Source organism: Amphibalanus amphitrite, unplaced genomic scaffold (assembly GCF_019059575.1).
Source record: "Amphibalanus amphitrite isolate SeventyFive unplaced genomic scaffold, NRLGWU_Aamphi_draft 001230F_arrow, whole genome shotgun sequence".
NCBI lineage: Eukaryota > Metazoa > Arthropoda > Thecostraca > Balanomorpha > Balanidae > Amphibalanus > Amphibalanus amphitrite.
This window is the reverse complement of record NW_024882723.1, coordinates 75,844-92,268: the sequence shown is the minus strand read 5'-3', so window position 1 is coordinate 92,268 and position 16,425 is coordinate 75,844. Positions and strand designations below refer to the sequence as shown.

At 50.0% G+C, this 16,425-nt stretch overlaps 2 protein-coding genes across 3 annotated transcripts; one reads left to right on the top strand and one right to left on the bottom strand.

The window, feature by feature from the left end:
• Window positions 1-604: 604 nt before the first annotated feature.
• On the top strand, window positions 605-14,902 carry LOC122371303 (5-methylcytosine rRNA methyltransferase NSUN4-like). 2 transcript variants are annotated; one of them, XM_043347516.1, is made up of 8 exons: window positions 605-848; window positions 2,730-2,909; window positions 3,279-3,566; window positions 3,916-4,051; window positions 4,554-4,685; window positions 5,166-5,320; window positions 13,260-13,384; window positions 14,559-14,902. In XM_043347516.1, exons 1-8 carry the CDS (start codon window positions 747-749, stop codon window positions 14,839-14,841), a joined length of 1,401 nt encoding a protein of 466 aa, XP_043203451.1. In that variant the 5' UTR covers window positions 605-746; the 3' UTR covers window positions 14,842-14,902. The 2 variants fall into 2 exon arrangements, with proteins under 2 accessions (XP_043203451.1, XP_043203452.1); XM_043347517.1 differs by lacking the exon at window positions 605-848 and adding an exon at window positions 883-983.
• On the bottom strand, window positions 5,706-8,653 carry LOC122371302 (centrosomal protein of 83 kDa-like). Its single transcript, XM_043347515.1, has 2 exons — window positions 8,408-8,653; window positions 5,706-8,273 (listed from the first exon to the last, which is right to left on the bottom strand). The coding sequence occupies exon 2, from the start codon at window positions 8,041-8,043 to the stop codon at window positions 6,760-6,762; it is 1,284 nt and encodes a 427-aa protein (XP_043203450.1). The 5' UTR covers window positions 8,044-8,273; window positions 8,408-8,653; the 3' UTR covers window positions 5,706-6,759.
• Window positions 14,903-16,425: the final 1,523 nt, after the last annotated feature.

The window sequence follows — 16,425 nt, the reverse complement described above, 5'->3', positions numbered from 1 at the left end:
AGAGAGAGAGAGAGAGAGAGAGAGAGAGAGAGAGAGAGAGAGAGAGAGAGAGAGAGAGAGAGAGAGAGAGAGAGAGAGAGAGAGAGAGAGAGAGAGAGAGAGAGAGAGAGAGAGAGAGAGAGAGAGAGAGAGAGAAAGCGGGCATTATGGACGGGATTTTGGACGGGACGGGCAGGGATTTCTATATAGATGTTCAAACGACGATTACAATTAGCGCCGGTAGGCGCGGGAGGGTGACCTAGTACGTATTATTAATACTTGATCTACCGTGACCAAGCGGCGAAGACCGAGCGGACAACATCCCGTACCGCTATTCCTGTCGCTAGATGGCACTAGCCCATTACCTGCAAGCTGCAAGCAGGCTGTGCCGCAATACCATATAAAGCGCAAATATTTTTGTTGGTCATAGTTAATAGACAATTTGATACGTCTTTGTGTTAAGGCGAAGATGATCAAAAATTTAATTTTGGTTTTGTATTTTTTAAGAAAACTGATGAAAACATCAGGGAAACCAAGTCAAGGAAACTTACGTGATGCAGAACTAAGAAAAACTCTTGATAAAAGTTAGCTGATGGCTACGCAAAATCTGGCGTCATTTGTGGCGCAGTTGAGATGAAAGATGGACAGCTTGGCGCGGCATCCCTCCTGACTTGTCTTTATACGATATTGATATCAATAATAATTACCATTTACCGGTGTATACCAATACGGTATTGTGATTAATTGCGTTAGGATATGTGATAACAATGAACCGCTGCATATTATTCTCACCTAAACTTTGTGGAAGGTGTTGCCAAGAAAGCAGTTTGTTAAGCCGAAGATGGAAGAGCAAAAAAGCGGATCACTGGGTATGTCAATATAATGTGAAATTAAGATGTTTTTTTCACTAAAATGCTCCTAAATCTGTAATAATTTGTCCATTTCAGATATGATATTTCCATTTTGAAGATTTCACTTTACATCACTGAGCTGCTGAGCAGTTAGTGAGTTCATCTAGGCATTATTGGTTTGCAAGCTTTGCTTCACTTGTCATCTGTCCAACAGTTTTTTCAGTTTGGACTTCAAACTTGCATGGTTCAGCAGCTGGTTTGTTGAGGATTTGATAAACCTAGTGTATGTGTTACGACAAACTTTATATTATGAACCAAGGCTATGCTTTGGCTTGAAGCCAGATACACAACCACTTAACCTAAAAATATTTGACTCAGTCTGCCAGTGTCTGCCAGTGCCCGTGCCAGTGTCAATGTCAATGTCAGTGCCAGTGACGGGCATTACTTGTAATCTCTCCTAAGACATTGCCTTCGGCACTGCTAAGCCTTGAGAATATTATGACAATGTCAATGTCATTATTCACAGTTGAATACCTAGCATCTGAAGGGAACATATTTGCACTCAAACTTGGTGACAGATGGCAAATACCAAGGCCGGAAGCTGGAATGTGCGGTTGTGTGTGTGGAGTGTGGTAACAGTTTGTGGTAACTGTAAATATTTTACAGGTGCTTTGATACTTATTTCCCGAATGAATAATTATCAGATATGAAATCAGGAGGTCAAAATACATTGTATAACATGCTTTTCATAATCAGTTTGGCATTTGAACATTTTATATACTAATACAAAAAAAAATCATAAACTGATGGGAATTTTTTAAAGTGCTGCTTGGAGTTAACCCTCGCATGTGTGCGGCGTTTGCCAGCTTCTAATGTGTAGGGGGGGGGGGGTCGGTTGGACCCCCCCTTGCCGTTTGGCCCCTGATCGAGCTAGAGCTTCGCGGAAAAAACGAGCGTGTTGCCCGTGACGAGAGGAATCCGATGATACCCAATTTTAAGGTCCTAGGTCATTGGTTGACCTTCCAGGTCAGGTCAATGACCCAAAGTCGGGAAAATCGGGACCTGTTAGAAAGTCGTAAAGTGTGGCTGCTAAGGGGTTTTTCGGGGTGCTGATCACGAATATCGTGTTAGTTTTGATCACAGATGATGTCTTGAAGCATTTAGACCAGGTCGGGTCAGGTCAGGTCAGGTCAACCAGTAGGCGTCGTGACGGGTATTCGTAGTACGTGTCAACCGCCTCTGACAGCTTCGTAACATGTTACGAAGTCACCAAAACTACTTCGTAAATGTTCAAATGGTTGCTAAATTCGAATTCAGCTCCAAAAACTAGCCTAGAAACATGTAAAACTCGAAAAAGTGACCCGAGGTCACCCGAGGTCACCAAAGGTCAATGACCTGACCTGACCTTCAGGTGACCTTGACACACACGGGAGTAACATCAAATCACATGTTTGAACGTTTGAAACCACGAAAAGCTTGCAAACACGCGGCTAGTGCGAGCCGACATACGCGAAATCGCGATTCCGGCCAAACATGGTCTCGGAAAAGAGGTCACAGGTCAAAGGTCATTTGGGTCAGGGTCATGAAATTTTCAGGGTAGGTGTAAAATTGATCAATGCGAGGGTACTGAAAGTTTCGTCGCGATCGGCCGCTTTTTACGCGAGTTATTCGCGAAAAACCATGGAGGGGGTCCATCCGACCCCCCCTACACATGCGAGGGTTAAGTTAACTCTAATAAAATTGTTGCCACAGCCCACAGATGATATAAGGTAATGAGAAATGAATCCATTGAAAACAAATGAAGTTAAATTAAGATTCATATTTCTTCACTGGTTTGATGTATTTTTTATCAATAGCTATGTTGCAAAATGTATTTGAACGAGTGTCTGTTACCGACAGGCGAATTTGAAGCGCCGGCAGACGGGGCCAGCGCTGGCAATGAAGCACTTTGACCACTTCTACCCGGAGACTTACGGCGCGCGCTGGCGCTCGATGCGGCTGGCTCTGCTGTGTCGCTCCAAGCCGGCCGCTCTGGTCAACCACTTCGGCGACGTAGCCGGCACGTGCGACCGGCTGACGGTCAGTGGGGGCAGCAGGAAGGGGCTAGAGAGTGGTATGAAAAGGGTGAATGCCGGAATGCGATTTCGGCAGACTCCAGCCTGAAAAGTGCTGTGTTGTGCGTCATATATTCAAAGCAATGATCGTCGCCCAGATATTTGACGACACAGAGGTCCATTGGAGGTCTGAGTAGCCTTGTACTTTATGATCGTGCGAAGCGTGAAATCACATATACATAGGTGCTTCTCTGATATTTTCTGAGAAAAAATTAACGAGATAAACGGTAAATTTCATGTTTGATCATCAATTTTTAACGACTGGCGACTCGTTTTGCGATAAACTACTGTGTAGTCCACTCGTTGCAAACAAGTTTCGTCACCCCATCCACAGGAGACTGGAAGTATCGACCTTACGGCAGAGCTGCGCAGTCAGATCTCTCGGCTGCGATTGTCTGGCTCCACGGTCGACCAAACCCCATCTACTCCCTCTCCTCACTCCTCTCCCACCTCTGCCACCTCTGCCTCCGCTCCTGAGGAGGAGGCAGACGCGGCCGGTCGGCTGCGGGTCCTGGAGCCCACAGACGTATCCTCCGCCGTTCTGCACGACTACGTGCCGGCCAGTCAGCTGCACGGAGATGATGACTGGCTGGAGGAGGGCGACTACTTCCAGTTCGCGCAGGTTAGAACCTCTTTGGATGGGCTGTTAAGTGTTGCTCGGATAGGCTCTCATCGAGTGATTTTGCTCGTAAGGGAGTTTGTTTTTATAGGGCAAATCTTTTCAGAATGACCATTCTTTAATGTTTTGCATACTTTGTTTACAGTAATAAACCAAATCATTGGGTGACGTTTTGCGCATTGAGTTACCAGTGAAAAAGTTATGCAATGTGTTAACCGTTTTTCATGAAATATAATTAGTCGACCGTTTTCTTCAGTATGTAGGTATGATGATTCATTCAAGTCCATGATTTCTCCTGCTCTCACAGCTACCTGACCAGATTCCCTCTGCCCTCCCGTCCCTCCGTCCCCAGGAGGACGGCAGTCTGCGAGTGGCCGTGGATCGGGACGGACCGATTACCATCCCAGAGACGCTGAGGCTCTTCAGTTACCCGGCCGGAGACATCTCTCGCTTCCCTCACCCGCAGACCTCCGGCTCGGGGGCCAAAGGTGCGTCATAGCGCAAAGGAAAGGGGCAGAAGCGGCCTCTGGGTGTCTGTCTGCATGTGATTGTATGCAGTGCTCTAGCCGAGTTTGTGGGGGTGACTAGTAGCGCCATCAGGCGGCCCGACTATTGTCAGAAGATGTGCTGTTCGTTGGCAACTATCTGGCCAAACCGACATGCTATATGATAGAATGCAAGCCAATCCATGGACTGTTAGGGCGTAGATTGTGCTGGCTGGTTGCTGTTACCAATAGCCAGAAATGTGCAGAATACTCGTCTTCGATACGGTCTTGTGCAGCATGTTTTACGAGGAAATCGATCAGTTTTTTTTTTCAAAAGTCTTCGGGAAATCATTTGAATACCAGCGGTGTTTTGTTCGTCATAGGTAGTTTGGCACCTCGATTTTAGTAATTATTTTATTGATTATTTGTGAATGGCATATCGGTTCTCATGCACTATCCCTTCACCCATCCACCGTCTCTTACCGTGGCGTGCGTTTCGCTGCAGACTACTACCCGATGGACGCGGCGTCTCTGCTGCCTGTACTGGCGCTGGACGTACAGCCAGGGGACTCTGTCCTGGACCTGTGCGCGGCGCCCGGTGGGAAGGCACTGGCTATCCTGCAGACACTGCGGCCAGGTTAGTGTGAGTGTGGGAGGGAGCTGAGACTGAGTCACCTGAGCGCAGGGCTGGCATCGGATGGGGCTGGTGGGTGAGGGGTGGGGAAGGGGTTTGTAATAACAGGCACACCTTGAAATTCTAGAGGATCGCTGTCGGTGGGTAAGCTTGGTCTGTGTGGTGTTTTTCATGTGCCCTGTACAAGTGTTCGATGTTTTTCTGCATAAACGCCTCAGACACACACACACACAGTGCTTGGTACTAAACGAACGTGCCATATCCTGGCATACGATTAGGATCCACTCCTCACGGCACTTGCTTTTTGACTAACGAGATAATTGACTAGGTACCAGGCATGGAGTTCCAATGCATACTGGCCCTCTATTTGCACATAAAACTATTCTCAATGCTCGATTGAGGCCGGTAAAATGCTAAAGAAGCAAAAACCGCCCGCAAAGCACCTATCCCTATGACCTGACCGCTCGCCTGTCGTTCCGGCAGCGTCACTGGTGTGTAACGACGTCCAGGCGGGTCGGGTGCGTCGGCTCAAACAAGTGCTGCTCGACTACCTGCCCGAGGCCGACCGGTGGCCCTGTGAGGTGAAGGTGACCAAAATGGACGGACGCCGCCTCCAGGACAAGGAGCAGTATGATAAGGTGGGTACGCTGCGGCGGGGACAGGGGACTGGTGAGAGGGAGTTCTCGTGGAGCGGATGGGTGAGAGGTGAAGTCTGGCTGCTGCTGGACCCAATCTCACTGTGTCTGTGTTCAATATAATAAAGGGTCGTGCTTTTTTCTATTTTGAAATGCACTTATGCGTGATGAGGAACATTATCCACAAATAATTTTCAGCGCTGTGGCCTGTGACAGTGTATGATTTCTGAAGCTTCTTTAGTTGAGCTGAAATAACGTGATTCCAAAGTCCCCATTGTCTGATTTGTCATCACCGATTTTTCTACATAACTAAAAATTGTCAGTTCCACCGCCTGAAATCCGATAAATCGTACAGAATCACGAACTTCAGCACAACGAAATCACGAACTTTCGCTGTTGCAATTATATTATCAATCATTCTCGTAGCGTGACATTGATTGCCAAGTCACATAAGCCGCGCATAAAGCGGCTTATCATTCTCTCTACACATAAAACTTGCCGTTAACAATATCTCCCAACCCCGGTTGACAAAAGATATGCAAATAGCAGCCTCTCTCGCTGTTTCCACTCCTGCCGTTTGACTTGCCCGTGCTGTGCCCTCTGCCTGACCTCCCTCCCCCCCCCCCCCCTGTGACCGGCCGTCGCGTGTCGGTTGTCACAGCTGGCGCCCCGTCGGGCTGATCCTGGTCGGCTGCCATTACTAACCACTTGGCTGCCTTGCTGTCGCCAGATGCGAACCTGCCTCATAAGTGCCCGTGTCACCTGGCAGACTAGCGGGTATCACGAGATAGGTTGGCGGCACAGACTGACGAATGTTTCGGCTAAGGCTGGCGACACACGGAGGGTTAGGAAAGGTGGGCTTCAAAAATGATGAACTGGAAATAAAGTTTTTGGCGTCGCCGTTTGAAAATCCGTACAATATCTTTACTATCGTACCACGTAAGCATCCCTATCCGATATTCAAACATCTCTTGACTCTTCTGTGGAATGATCATCGACAATTGTAATTTGATAACTTGCCCCAGGAGGCGTATTAGCTCAGAAATTCTGCCTCCAGCGCTGTTCAAGCATTGCCTTGTAGGGAGGCCGTCAAATCAGGTGTTCTTTGTGTTCGTGCTTAAACGTGGGCACCCGGCACAGCTGTGGAAATCACTTATCAGTCTGCCCAAATGGGGCTGTTGGCAGCTCAAAAACACGCATGAGTCAGCCCCTTGGCGCGTGCTCATCGTTCATACATAGCTGTACTTTTCAGCGGACTCGATTTTGTTTTGTTTTTAGCTAGGTATCTTTGATCCATCGTAAATCTCTTCAATTTTCTTCTCGTGAGCTTCAGATGTCTTGGATATAAAAATTATCCAACCTCACGAATCCTAATCAGTGCCAGTATAGTACAGTATAGTACAACGGTCGAGTTGTGGGCGTCACCTTCCCTCGCGGCTAGCTCAGTCCTCGTCCGACAGCTCCACGCTGTGCCCGAGCTGCTCCAGCTCGGTGCTCTGCGCGGCGGCCAGCTGGATCATCTGTGTCACCGCTGCCGTGTCCAGGCGATCGGCGGCGGCATCCTCAGGCTCAGCCTCCAGCAGTTGACCCCATGTGACGACCCTCCGCCGTCCTCCAGCCGTGTCTCGTCGCCTCTGTCGCCGCGGCCGGCCGCCCGCCTGCACGGCCACCGGCGGCGGCGCGCGCTGCTGGCTCTCCGGCAGTGAGCTCAGTGATACGGACGACTGGGAGGACGTCTCGGGCGTGGGGAAGTCGGCCGGTACCGGTGAGTCGGCGGTGGGCGACGGCGCGCGCTTCTCCGGCTCCGTCTGCGTGTGAGAAGCGCGGCGCGCGCGCGTCAGCCGGCCGTCGCGCAGCTCGACCCGCTCCTCGCGCAGCTCCTGGGGCAGCAGGCGCAGGCGCACGTCCTGCAGTTCCTCGGTCAGCTGCCGGTTGGCCTGTTTCAGGTACGAGTTCTCGTAGCGCAGTCGGTTGGCCTCCTGCGTCATGCCGGCGTTCTCCGTCTCCAGGTAGATTTTGAACTTGAGGCTCTCGAGCAGCATCTTGTACTGCTGCGGTTGGTTGTGCTGAAGCCGGTTGGAGACGAGTAGCAGGTTTTCCATGTTGACGTCATTGAGTTGGTCGAGGACCTTACCGATGACGCGCTGGTATTTGGCCATCGTCTCCAGCGCTTCAGTATCCTTCTGGTCGCGCGCCTCCTTCAGTGTGAGCAGCTTGGAGCAGAGTTTGTACGCCGTCTCGTCCTTTTTGGCCAGAATGCCGAACAGGTTGTCAATCTGTTCCCGGAGACCGATGTTCTCCTCCTGCACGCGCTGCAGTTCGTGTGTCTGCGCAGTCCGCTCCAGACGCGCCTGACCCTCAGCCCTGGCCAGCTGGTCGGCCAGTCGGTCGGCCCTGCTCTGAGCATGCGCCAAACGCTCGGCCAGCTGCGCGGCGCGGCGCTCCTGCTCCTCGCTCTGGCGCTGGGTGTCGCGCTGCAGCGCCTCGGCGCGCCGCTCCGTGTCGTGCAGCTCGCGACTCACCAGCGCCTTCTCCGTCTTCAGCATGGAGACGTCGGCGAACAGCCGGCAGCACTCCTCGTGCGACTGCGCCAGACTCGCCTCCAGCTGGGAGAGCGTGCTGCGCATGCTGACCACCAGCGCCGGCACGTCCAGCCGGCCGCTATCGAGCTGCGCGCGCAGCTCGTGCCGCTGCTGCTCCAGCAGCGCCGCGTGCTGCTCCTTCATGGCCAGCTGTCGCTCGGCGTGTCGCAGTCGGCACAGCAGCGCGCTGCTCTCCGAGCGCAACCGCGTGATGTCTCCGCGCAGCCGCGGCACCAGCTCGTGCCGGTAGTGCGCGATCAGCTGCGCCTGCTGCGTCAGCCGACTGTGCAGCGCCGCCTGCTCCTGCTGCTGTTGCTGCTGGTGATCGTGCTGAGTCTGCGCTTCCGATGTCGATCGCCACGGAAACTCGCCGTCTGAAAGGAAGCCAAGATGGCCGTCAATCGCCTACCAGTTTAACGAATAGGGAGCAGGAGGACTGTTTTAAGGGTACAAAGACAACGTTTAATGACAATGAGATGTATTCAGCGCAGCCTATTGAGGAGCTTACCCTATTTGACGTCCGGTATTGATGTTACATGCGTTTTTCGTGATCTTGAGCTTTGTTCCATAGATTTACTGTGCTGATTTTGTTCTTGCTATAATTTTCCGGGCCTCCTACCTTTATCACCTTATCTTTCTCCCACCCACCACCCACCCACATCCCAGAGTAAATGTTTATTTAGCTCCCCAGTCCTAGAGTAAATTAATTTAGCCCATTCGGATCTACAAAATTATGTATACTGCTCTGATTGCTAGGAAATTTAGGAAATTTACCTGGCAAGAAAAAGGCTGGCTCGTGATTTTCGATCAAGGCCATCTCGTTCATGGCAAAAAGAAAAACTTATGTATGACCCGTATGACCGTTCAGCATGTTTGTAGCACGCATTCGATCAGAGTTCACAGGACCACGGGATGCTAGCTCCATCACTGCATACAAGTGTTTGGTGTTTTTTTTTTATTCAGACCTCCCTCCAACGGGCTATTGGCTCCCAATTCGGGCTATTGGCTCCCAGGAGGGCTCCTGCTCCTCCCGGTCCTTGTTTTCCCCACCCCCAGGCTACGGCTGAAGTGGGAGCCTACCCCACACAGCCGGGGACGACGCCCGCGGAACGGGCGGAACCGGGAATCGAACCCGAAATCCGGCACCGCCGTAGTGTTATTTTGTAGTGTTATGACAATGTTCCGAAGGGTAGGTATTTGAATAGATAAGCCAGGTGCTTCATGACGAAGGTGGCGTAGGGCGAAGTTGGCAATGGAACGCAGAGAGTGCTCTCTCTCCCTTTCGCGTTCTTTTCACTCCTCTTTTTCGTGGATGGGATGAGCGGATGATTTGTGTAGGAGTTTCATTCCGTTTTTATTCGATGTTGTTGATTGCCTGGTATGGTGATTTATTCCGTTCTCATTAGGGTGCGCTACATGCGTTGTGGTGGCGGCAACGAATCAGGGGTTTGTGTTATTTCTCAGTTTGATAAGTATGTTTTTGCTGGAGATCTTAACCCTCGCATGTGTAGGGGGGGTCGGATGGACCTCCCCGCATGGTTTTTCGCGAATAACTCGCGTAAAAAGCGGCCGATCGCGACGAAACTTTCAGTACCCTCGCATTGATCGATTTTACACCTACCCTGAAAATTTCATGACCCTGACCCAAATGACCTTTGACCTGTGACCTCTTTTCCGAGACCATGTTTGGCCGGAATCGCGATTTCGCGTATGTCGGCTCGCACTAGCCGCGTGTTTGCAAGCTTTTCGTGGTTTCAAACGTTCAAACATGTGATTTGATGTTACTCCCGTGTGTGGCAAGGTCACCTGAAGGTCAGGTCAGGTCATTGACCTTTGGTGACCTCGGGTGACCTCGGTTCACTTTTTCGAGTTTTACATGTTTCTAGGCTAGTCTTTGGAGCTGAATTCGAGTTTAGCAACCATTTGAACATTTACGAAGTAGTTTTGGTGACTTCGTAACATGTTACGAAGCTGTCAGAGGCGGTTGACACGTACTACGAATACCCGTCACGACGCCTACTGGTTGACCTGACCTGACCTGACCCGACCTGGTCCAAATGCTTCAAGACATCATCTGTGATCAAAACTAACACGATATTTGTGATCAGCACCTCGAAAAACCCCTTATCAGCCACACTTTACGACTTTCTAACAGGTCCCGATTTTCCCGACTTTGGGTCATTGACCTGACCTGGAAGGTCAACCAATGACCTAGGACCTTAAAATTGGGTATCATCGGCTTCCTCTCGTCACGGGCAACACGCTCGTTTTTTCCGCGAAGCGCTAGCTCGATCAGGGGCCAAACGGCAAGGGGGGTCCAACCGACCCCCCCCCCCCCCTACACATTAGAAGCTGGCAAACGCCGCACACATGCGAGGGTTAAATATTGATGCTCCGCATGTTCAAATCTGCTATTACCTTCGAAGAGTATTTTTTGTGTGCTAGTGTTGTAGGGTATGTTAGTCGCTCGGAACTTGTATTACGTAGGTAGGTATATGGTTATGGCCCACATATGATTGACGGCCGCTCAGCTAAACCGGGTCAGATTATTGGCGGCACGTGGCTCGTTCCCACTGACCAGGGTTGGCGGTATGTCACGTGATTTACCGGCCGACAGATCAGCAGGTAGCGGCACGTGGTGTATTCCCAGTGACCAGGGTCGGTTGGTCACGTGATTTACCTTGCTGGCCGCTCGCGGTCACGGCGCCGCGATAGGATGATAGGCAGAGGTCGTAATGGAGCTTTATCACTGATACGGAAGGTCAGCGGAAGTGTAAGTCGAAGGTGCGGCAGCTGTATGAATCCCCAGTTTCACATGGGATATTTGCACGTAAGCTGTGACAAGGTTATGTCAGATATTTGTTTTATCGGTCTGTTGTGAAATGGGTGCCATAGGGATCGACTGACCGTGTAAATTTATCACCTCTTAATAGGATGACTGGTTCTGTACTGCAGTTGTGGTCGATGGTGCATATTTGTCACTTTTCCTTAATCCTTCGGGACTCGGAAGTCGGAGTTGCTTAATTTTTTGCATTGGCAATATGTCTGATCCAGATTGCATGACACACAGAGCTGTAGTTAGTGCTTGCATGTCAAATCTTACTTGAAAGATGTTGTGCTGTTGTTTTGGTGAAAACCTTCAGTACCTACTTACTCAGTGACTGACATCCATGACAGGTCATAGATGTACCATTCTGTTTCAACTGCATTCGGTTCATTCAATGATATAGGAATGAACATCGTACAACCTATACGCATCCATAAAATAAAACATCTGCATTTCTAGCTGATGAAGAGCTCATGCGATCATCAACAGGTACCGTTTACCAATATTATTTTCTGTACTTAAGAACCCCCAAATGCCTTCACTACCTCCTCTCTAATGGGCAAGTACTGTTCAATTAAAGTACGAGAGTAATATGTCAATACTGTGTAACATGTCACACACCCACCTGGTCCGGAGAGGTACGGCGCCAGCTCCATCGCCGCCTTGTACCGGAATAGGAACTCGTCCAAACGCCGTGTCGCGCTGGCCCAGCGCAGGGCAGCCGGTGACACGGCTGACCGCGAGGAGTCAGAGCTCAGTCGGTTGTCTGCAGCCATCCCATCGACTCGAGTCAACGAGCTACCGTGATCGTAAACTCGGGAGTCATCAGGAATGTCCTAATACGATGGTGATCAGTCGGCTTTAGGAGTCACCGAGCAGGCGACTGTTTTGGGCACGTAGGCCAGCACAAAATTGACAGACTCATGGGCGGGTATTGCCATGCATTCAGTCACTAGAATATTGAGGCCGGCTCCTTGAAGACGCTGGCGACGGGTTGCGTGCAGCGTTTGGTGTGCGACACTTCTCCTGGCGTCCGTCACGCCCGGCTGATGATTCAACTATCGCGTTCCACCTGTCACAGTCCTCACATCACTTCCCACGTGCTCACCACACCCTCGGCCGTACCCAACTCATCCCTCCGGTTCGCTGACGTCCCTGCCCGGCCAGTACGACGGCGCCCGCCCCTCTCCGCTGTATGCCGCGGCGGCCGGCCGAGCGACGGGCCCACCGCGACCGGCGACTGACACAGGTGTTCGCTCCCCACCGCTCCACCCCGCCCCGCTCCCGTCTTCCGACTTCTGTGGGGAGGGGAGTGTTTTTCCTCAGTTACCCTCCCTCGTGAGGTGGTCATTCACCTCTTCTCGGAGAGCGTCGCATCCGTCCAACTCTGTCGCATCTCAATTGTCTTCCCAAAATTAGTCCAGAGGCTGTCGATGCTCGTGTTCAGATGGAACATCAAGCGACTTTAGCAACTTTGTGGTTCGCACAAAGATTGAAAATGCAGGGATATTGATTCGCAGCAGCAGGGCCGCTGCAGCTGCGTACCGTTTTATTTTGGTTGTGTTCAACCAACTGCTGGCATAATGAGCGCACAGCAAACCCGCTCGCATTCCCAGAGTCTTTGATGAGTCATTCTCGCAGCTGAGTAGCTTGGGTGACTGCCCTGCGGCTGAAAGGAGTTGTGTCGCTAACGGTAACGGCTGGTACTAAGTGAACAATTTAGTTGCTGAATAATAGCCAAAGTGCCCAGTTCTCCTTAACATTTGATTTTTGATAACTGTCAATGATATCGACCAGTGCTGCAACTCTGAACATTGCTACCCCTTCGATGCCGGCCAACACTTTCAATCCGGCGTTGCATGACCCGTGTCTCCCAACGTCTCTGCTGTCTTTACGTTCCAAGCCTGACTGTTCGTTCGAGTTAAGATTGCTTCTAAAACACAGTGCTGCACCATCATCAGCACAGGACAACGAAGCAGCGCGAGAAGCCCTCAGCACTAACATACATAGCTTTAAGCTTTGTACAATCGGCAAATAATACATTTGCTTAGAAACTTTATCAAGGCAGCGAATTATCCTGCTTCAACCTCCTAACGCAGGCATCCAGCTGCTCTGTAGAATTTGTACGTTAGTAGTCATTGTAAAGTTTTCGAGTAAGTTTCAAGTGCAAGAGAATTAAAGTTAACGCAATTTTCCTGCGTAGGTAGTAGGTCTAGGTACCTATTTCGTTTCAAGAGGCTCATGACCTGACCCGACGTGACCTGGCCTGATTGTGCTGTCCGCCGAATTCCACTGCTATTGGGCGCCACAAAACCCAATTGAGCAGAAATCGACACGCATTTGAAATGTGGATCGCTCTTATACATACATACATACATACATACATACATACAATACAATACAATACAACTCCGTGACTAGCAGCTGGCTGAAAGAGCCGACACGACCTGGTATGACCTAACCTGATGTGATGTAGCCTATCTGCTGGGACTTTCTGTGACCTGCCGTGACCGGAGGTGGCCTCTCTCGCCAGGTGCTGGTGGACGCGCCTTGTTTCTCCGACCGACACGTGCTGGCGGAGGAGGAGAACAACCTGTTCGCCATCAGTCGGTCCCGGGAGAGGATCCAGATCCCGCAGCTGCAGACGGACCTGCTCAGGTGAGATCACATGGGTCATATCATCTGGATCACCCCATTTTAGCTTCGTGAATGATCGACCCGCCAGGATTGTCTAGCCGGCTCATTTTAATTAATCATTGCTCATGAAATTCACAGTTTCGTAGGTGCCTCCTCACTCTTGTTCAAATGAGTTACCTGATTGTTTTGTTTATAGCTGTGTTTGGAATGCATCTCACATGTGTTGGGTATGGTTGACGGTGACCCAGGAAGTGTTATTTCTGCAATATCTGTACCTGGGCCACGACGGGTGTTCCTTAGTAATTATCAGCGCATACGAGGTATCGTTCATTGCTTGGTATGGGAAAGGAGGCATGCGACCTACTTATAACTGCTAAACCTTCTTCCGACACAACGTAGGCATGCTAAGCTTAGACTGTGAGATGACTTATATTGCATGAATGTCTGTGCCCTATGCCTGCAGTCTCGTTCACCATATCCTCGTGATGCGCACCGCCATCTATCATAAATCGGGCTGCACTAGTAGTTCGTCTGCGCGAGTAGCCCAGCTGTTAACAGTTTGGATATGCAGCCGTTCGGTAGTCTGCCACATTCGGTAGTCACTTTCCAAATTCGATCCGTCACTTATTACCGATCGTTCCAAAAGGTGTAGTTTTGCGCTTTGTCCTATGTTGCATTTGCTGCTCAGTATTCATTAGTCAGTTGAATCGTGAAAGAACCTCGCTGTTCTTTTTTCTCCTTCTTTACTCTTCATTGCTCACCATGCTGGTGTGAGTGTATATATTTACTGGCATTTACCTGCCTAACTGCATGGTAAACTGTCATAGCCTGTTGCCTGCTAACTGCACCTTCCCGGCTGTGCTGACCCGACCCGACCTGACCGCTGTACCGACGTAGAGGCGATCCGACCTGGCTGTCTGGTGACCCTACCAGACCCGACCCGACCTGACCGCTGTACCGACGTAGAGGCGATCCGACCTGGCTGTCTGGTGACCTGACCTGACCCAGCCTGACCTGACCTGACCTGGCCGCTGTACCGACAGGCGGGCGGTGGAAGCGGTCCGACCCGGCTGTCTGGAGACCTGACCTGGCCTGACCTGATCTGACCTGACCTGACCGCTGTACCGACGTAGAGGCGATCCCACATGGCTGTCTGGTGACCTGACCTGACCCGACCTGACCGCTGTACCGACAGGCGGGCAGTGGAGGCGGTTCGCCCGGGCGGCACGGTCGTCTACTCCACGTGTACTCTATCTCCGGTTCAGAACGACGGCGTGGTGCACATGGCGCTGAAGATGCTCTGGGAGGACACGGATGTGCAAGTGGTGGTGAAGGACATGACGCAGGCCATGCGACCCTTCTACGGCGCCTTCTGGTTCGCCCGCGGCTGCGGAGTTAAGTACGGCCAGATGGTGCTGCCCTCTGTGGTCAACAACTTCGGACCCATGTACTTTGCCAAAATTGTCAGGGTGAAGTAGTCTTGGCTGTGCTCGGTGTGTATGTATTTGAATGTTTTTATAAAATAAATACTATGTACATACATTAATGTTTTTTTGTATTTTGACGCATTTAATGTAAATCGGCTTTGGAGTTTGGAAGCTAGTGGTCTTAGAAGGAAAAGTTGCATTTCGAGACACATGCTTGTAGTAAGGCGTGTCACATTGCATAGCCATCTAACAGATGCCGCAGTGAGAGTCACGGTTATGGCTTATGCATTACCCAGCTACTACACTGCAGCTGTTATTCTATTTGTGTCATGCTATTCTTTATTTTATCATGCCTCTGCAGAACGCTCGTAGTGAAATATCCCCCTCATCGATGGATACTATGTAACTCAGAGACTCAGAGACTTCTTCGACTTTCCATGCATGTATTCACTGAAGGAGAAAAAAATGTAAGCATTGGGCGAGAACACCCGGGGTATATAAGAACATCTACCTAAATATCCATCCTGACACGCCTGAACGTTTGTGTCTTAGCCTACTTGACACTTAGCACTAATGAGGAAAATGTCTAAACGGCATCTTAACTATGGTTAACTCAATCGAAATGTATTCCAGGTGAATTATTAAGTACCTGAAAGATGCACTTCTAGATACACACGTAATAACTAAAAAGAATAAACAGGAATTTTTAAAACCTTATCACGGTATTTCAACAAGCGATTGCTTAGCGTGCTGACATGATATGCGGATAGTGAACGGGGCCTAAAAACACTGCAGGTACTACCCTGTTTGATCGCCACTACCATCTTGACTCAGATTGTGCGCTAAATGATATAGCATGCGTATCGAGTTTTTAGGAATTGAACCGTCTTCCATGAGACGTCATACAGAAGTAGAGCTATAATCAGTTGATTGAATCAAGTGTGCTCTATTGAGCATCCGGTGAACACTCCTGAAGCCTAGTGGATATCGGTTACCATAAGAAGTGCCATAAGATCAAGCTGACGTAGCAGTCTGCCTTGTGCTGTCGTTTTCATCCCGTCCTGTTGGTTCTAGTTCATCTTGTCTCGGCTCAGTCAATACGGTCTCCTCCAGTCTGTTCTGTGTTTTTTTCCCCAGTTTGTCTTGTTATGTCTACGTCAGTCTGCATTGTCTCCCCCAGCCTGTATTGTCCTAAGCACTGTATTGCCTCTCTTGCCCTAGGGGAGAGTGTGGTAATTTGGCCGCTTTATTTAGAAAACGATGTAACTAAAAATCGACAACACATTTCTGCATTTTCTCAACGCTGACAGGTGTGGCATACATTTTACTTTCTTGGACAGTAAACTTGAAATGATAGATTAACTATTTATATTGAAATTGTGACGCATTACAAAGGTCTGCAAAGCGGCCAAATTGCCCCACTAGCAGGGTTATTTGGCCGGGGGTGTGGGGCAATTTGGCCGGTGTTAGTTTGAGGCCATGATTTTTGTTATAGGCGAGTCAGCTTCACTTTCAGCAATGACGTGTGTCCTACGACGCATTTGAAGCATTTTGGAGGTTGACTCAGCCGTCACACTGGTCGAAAATAATCAAAATAGCGGCTTTAGATGCGATGACAGCTTTTTACGAATAGCT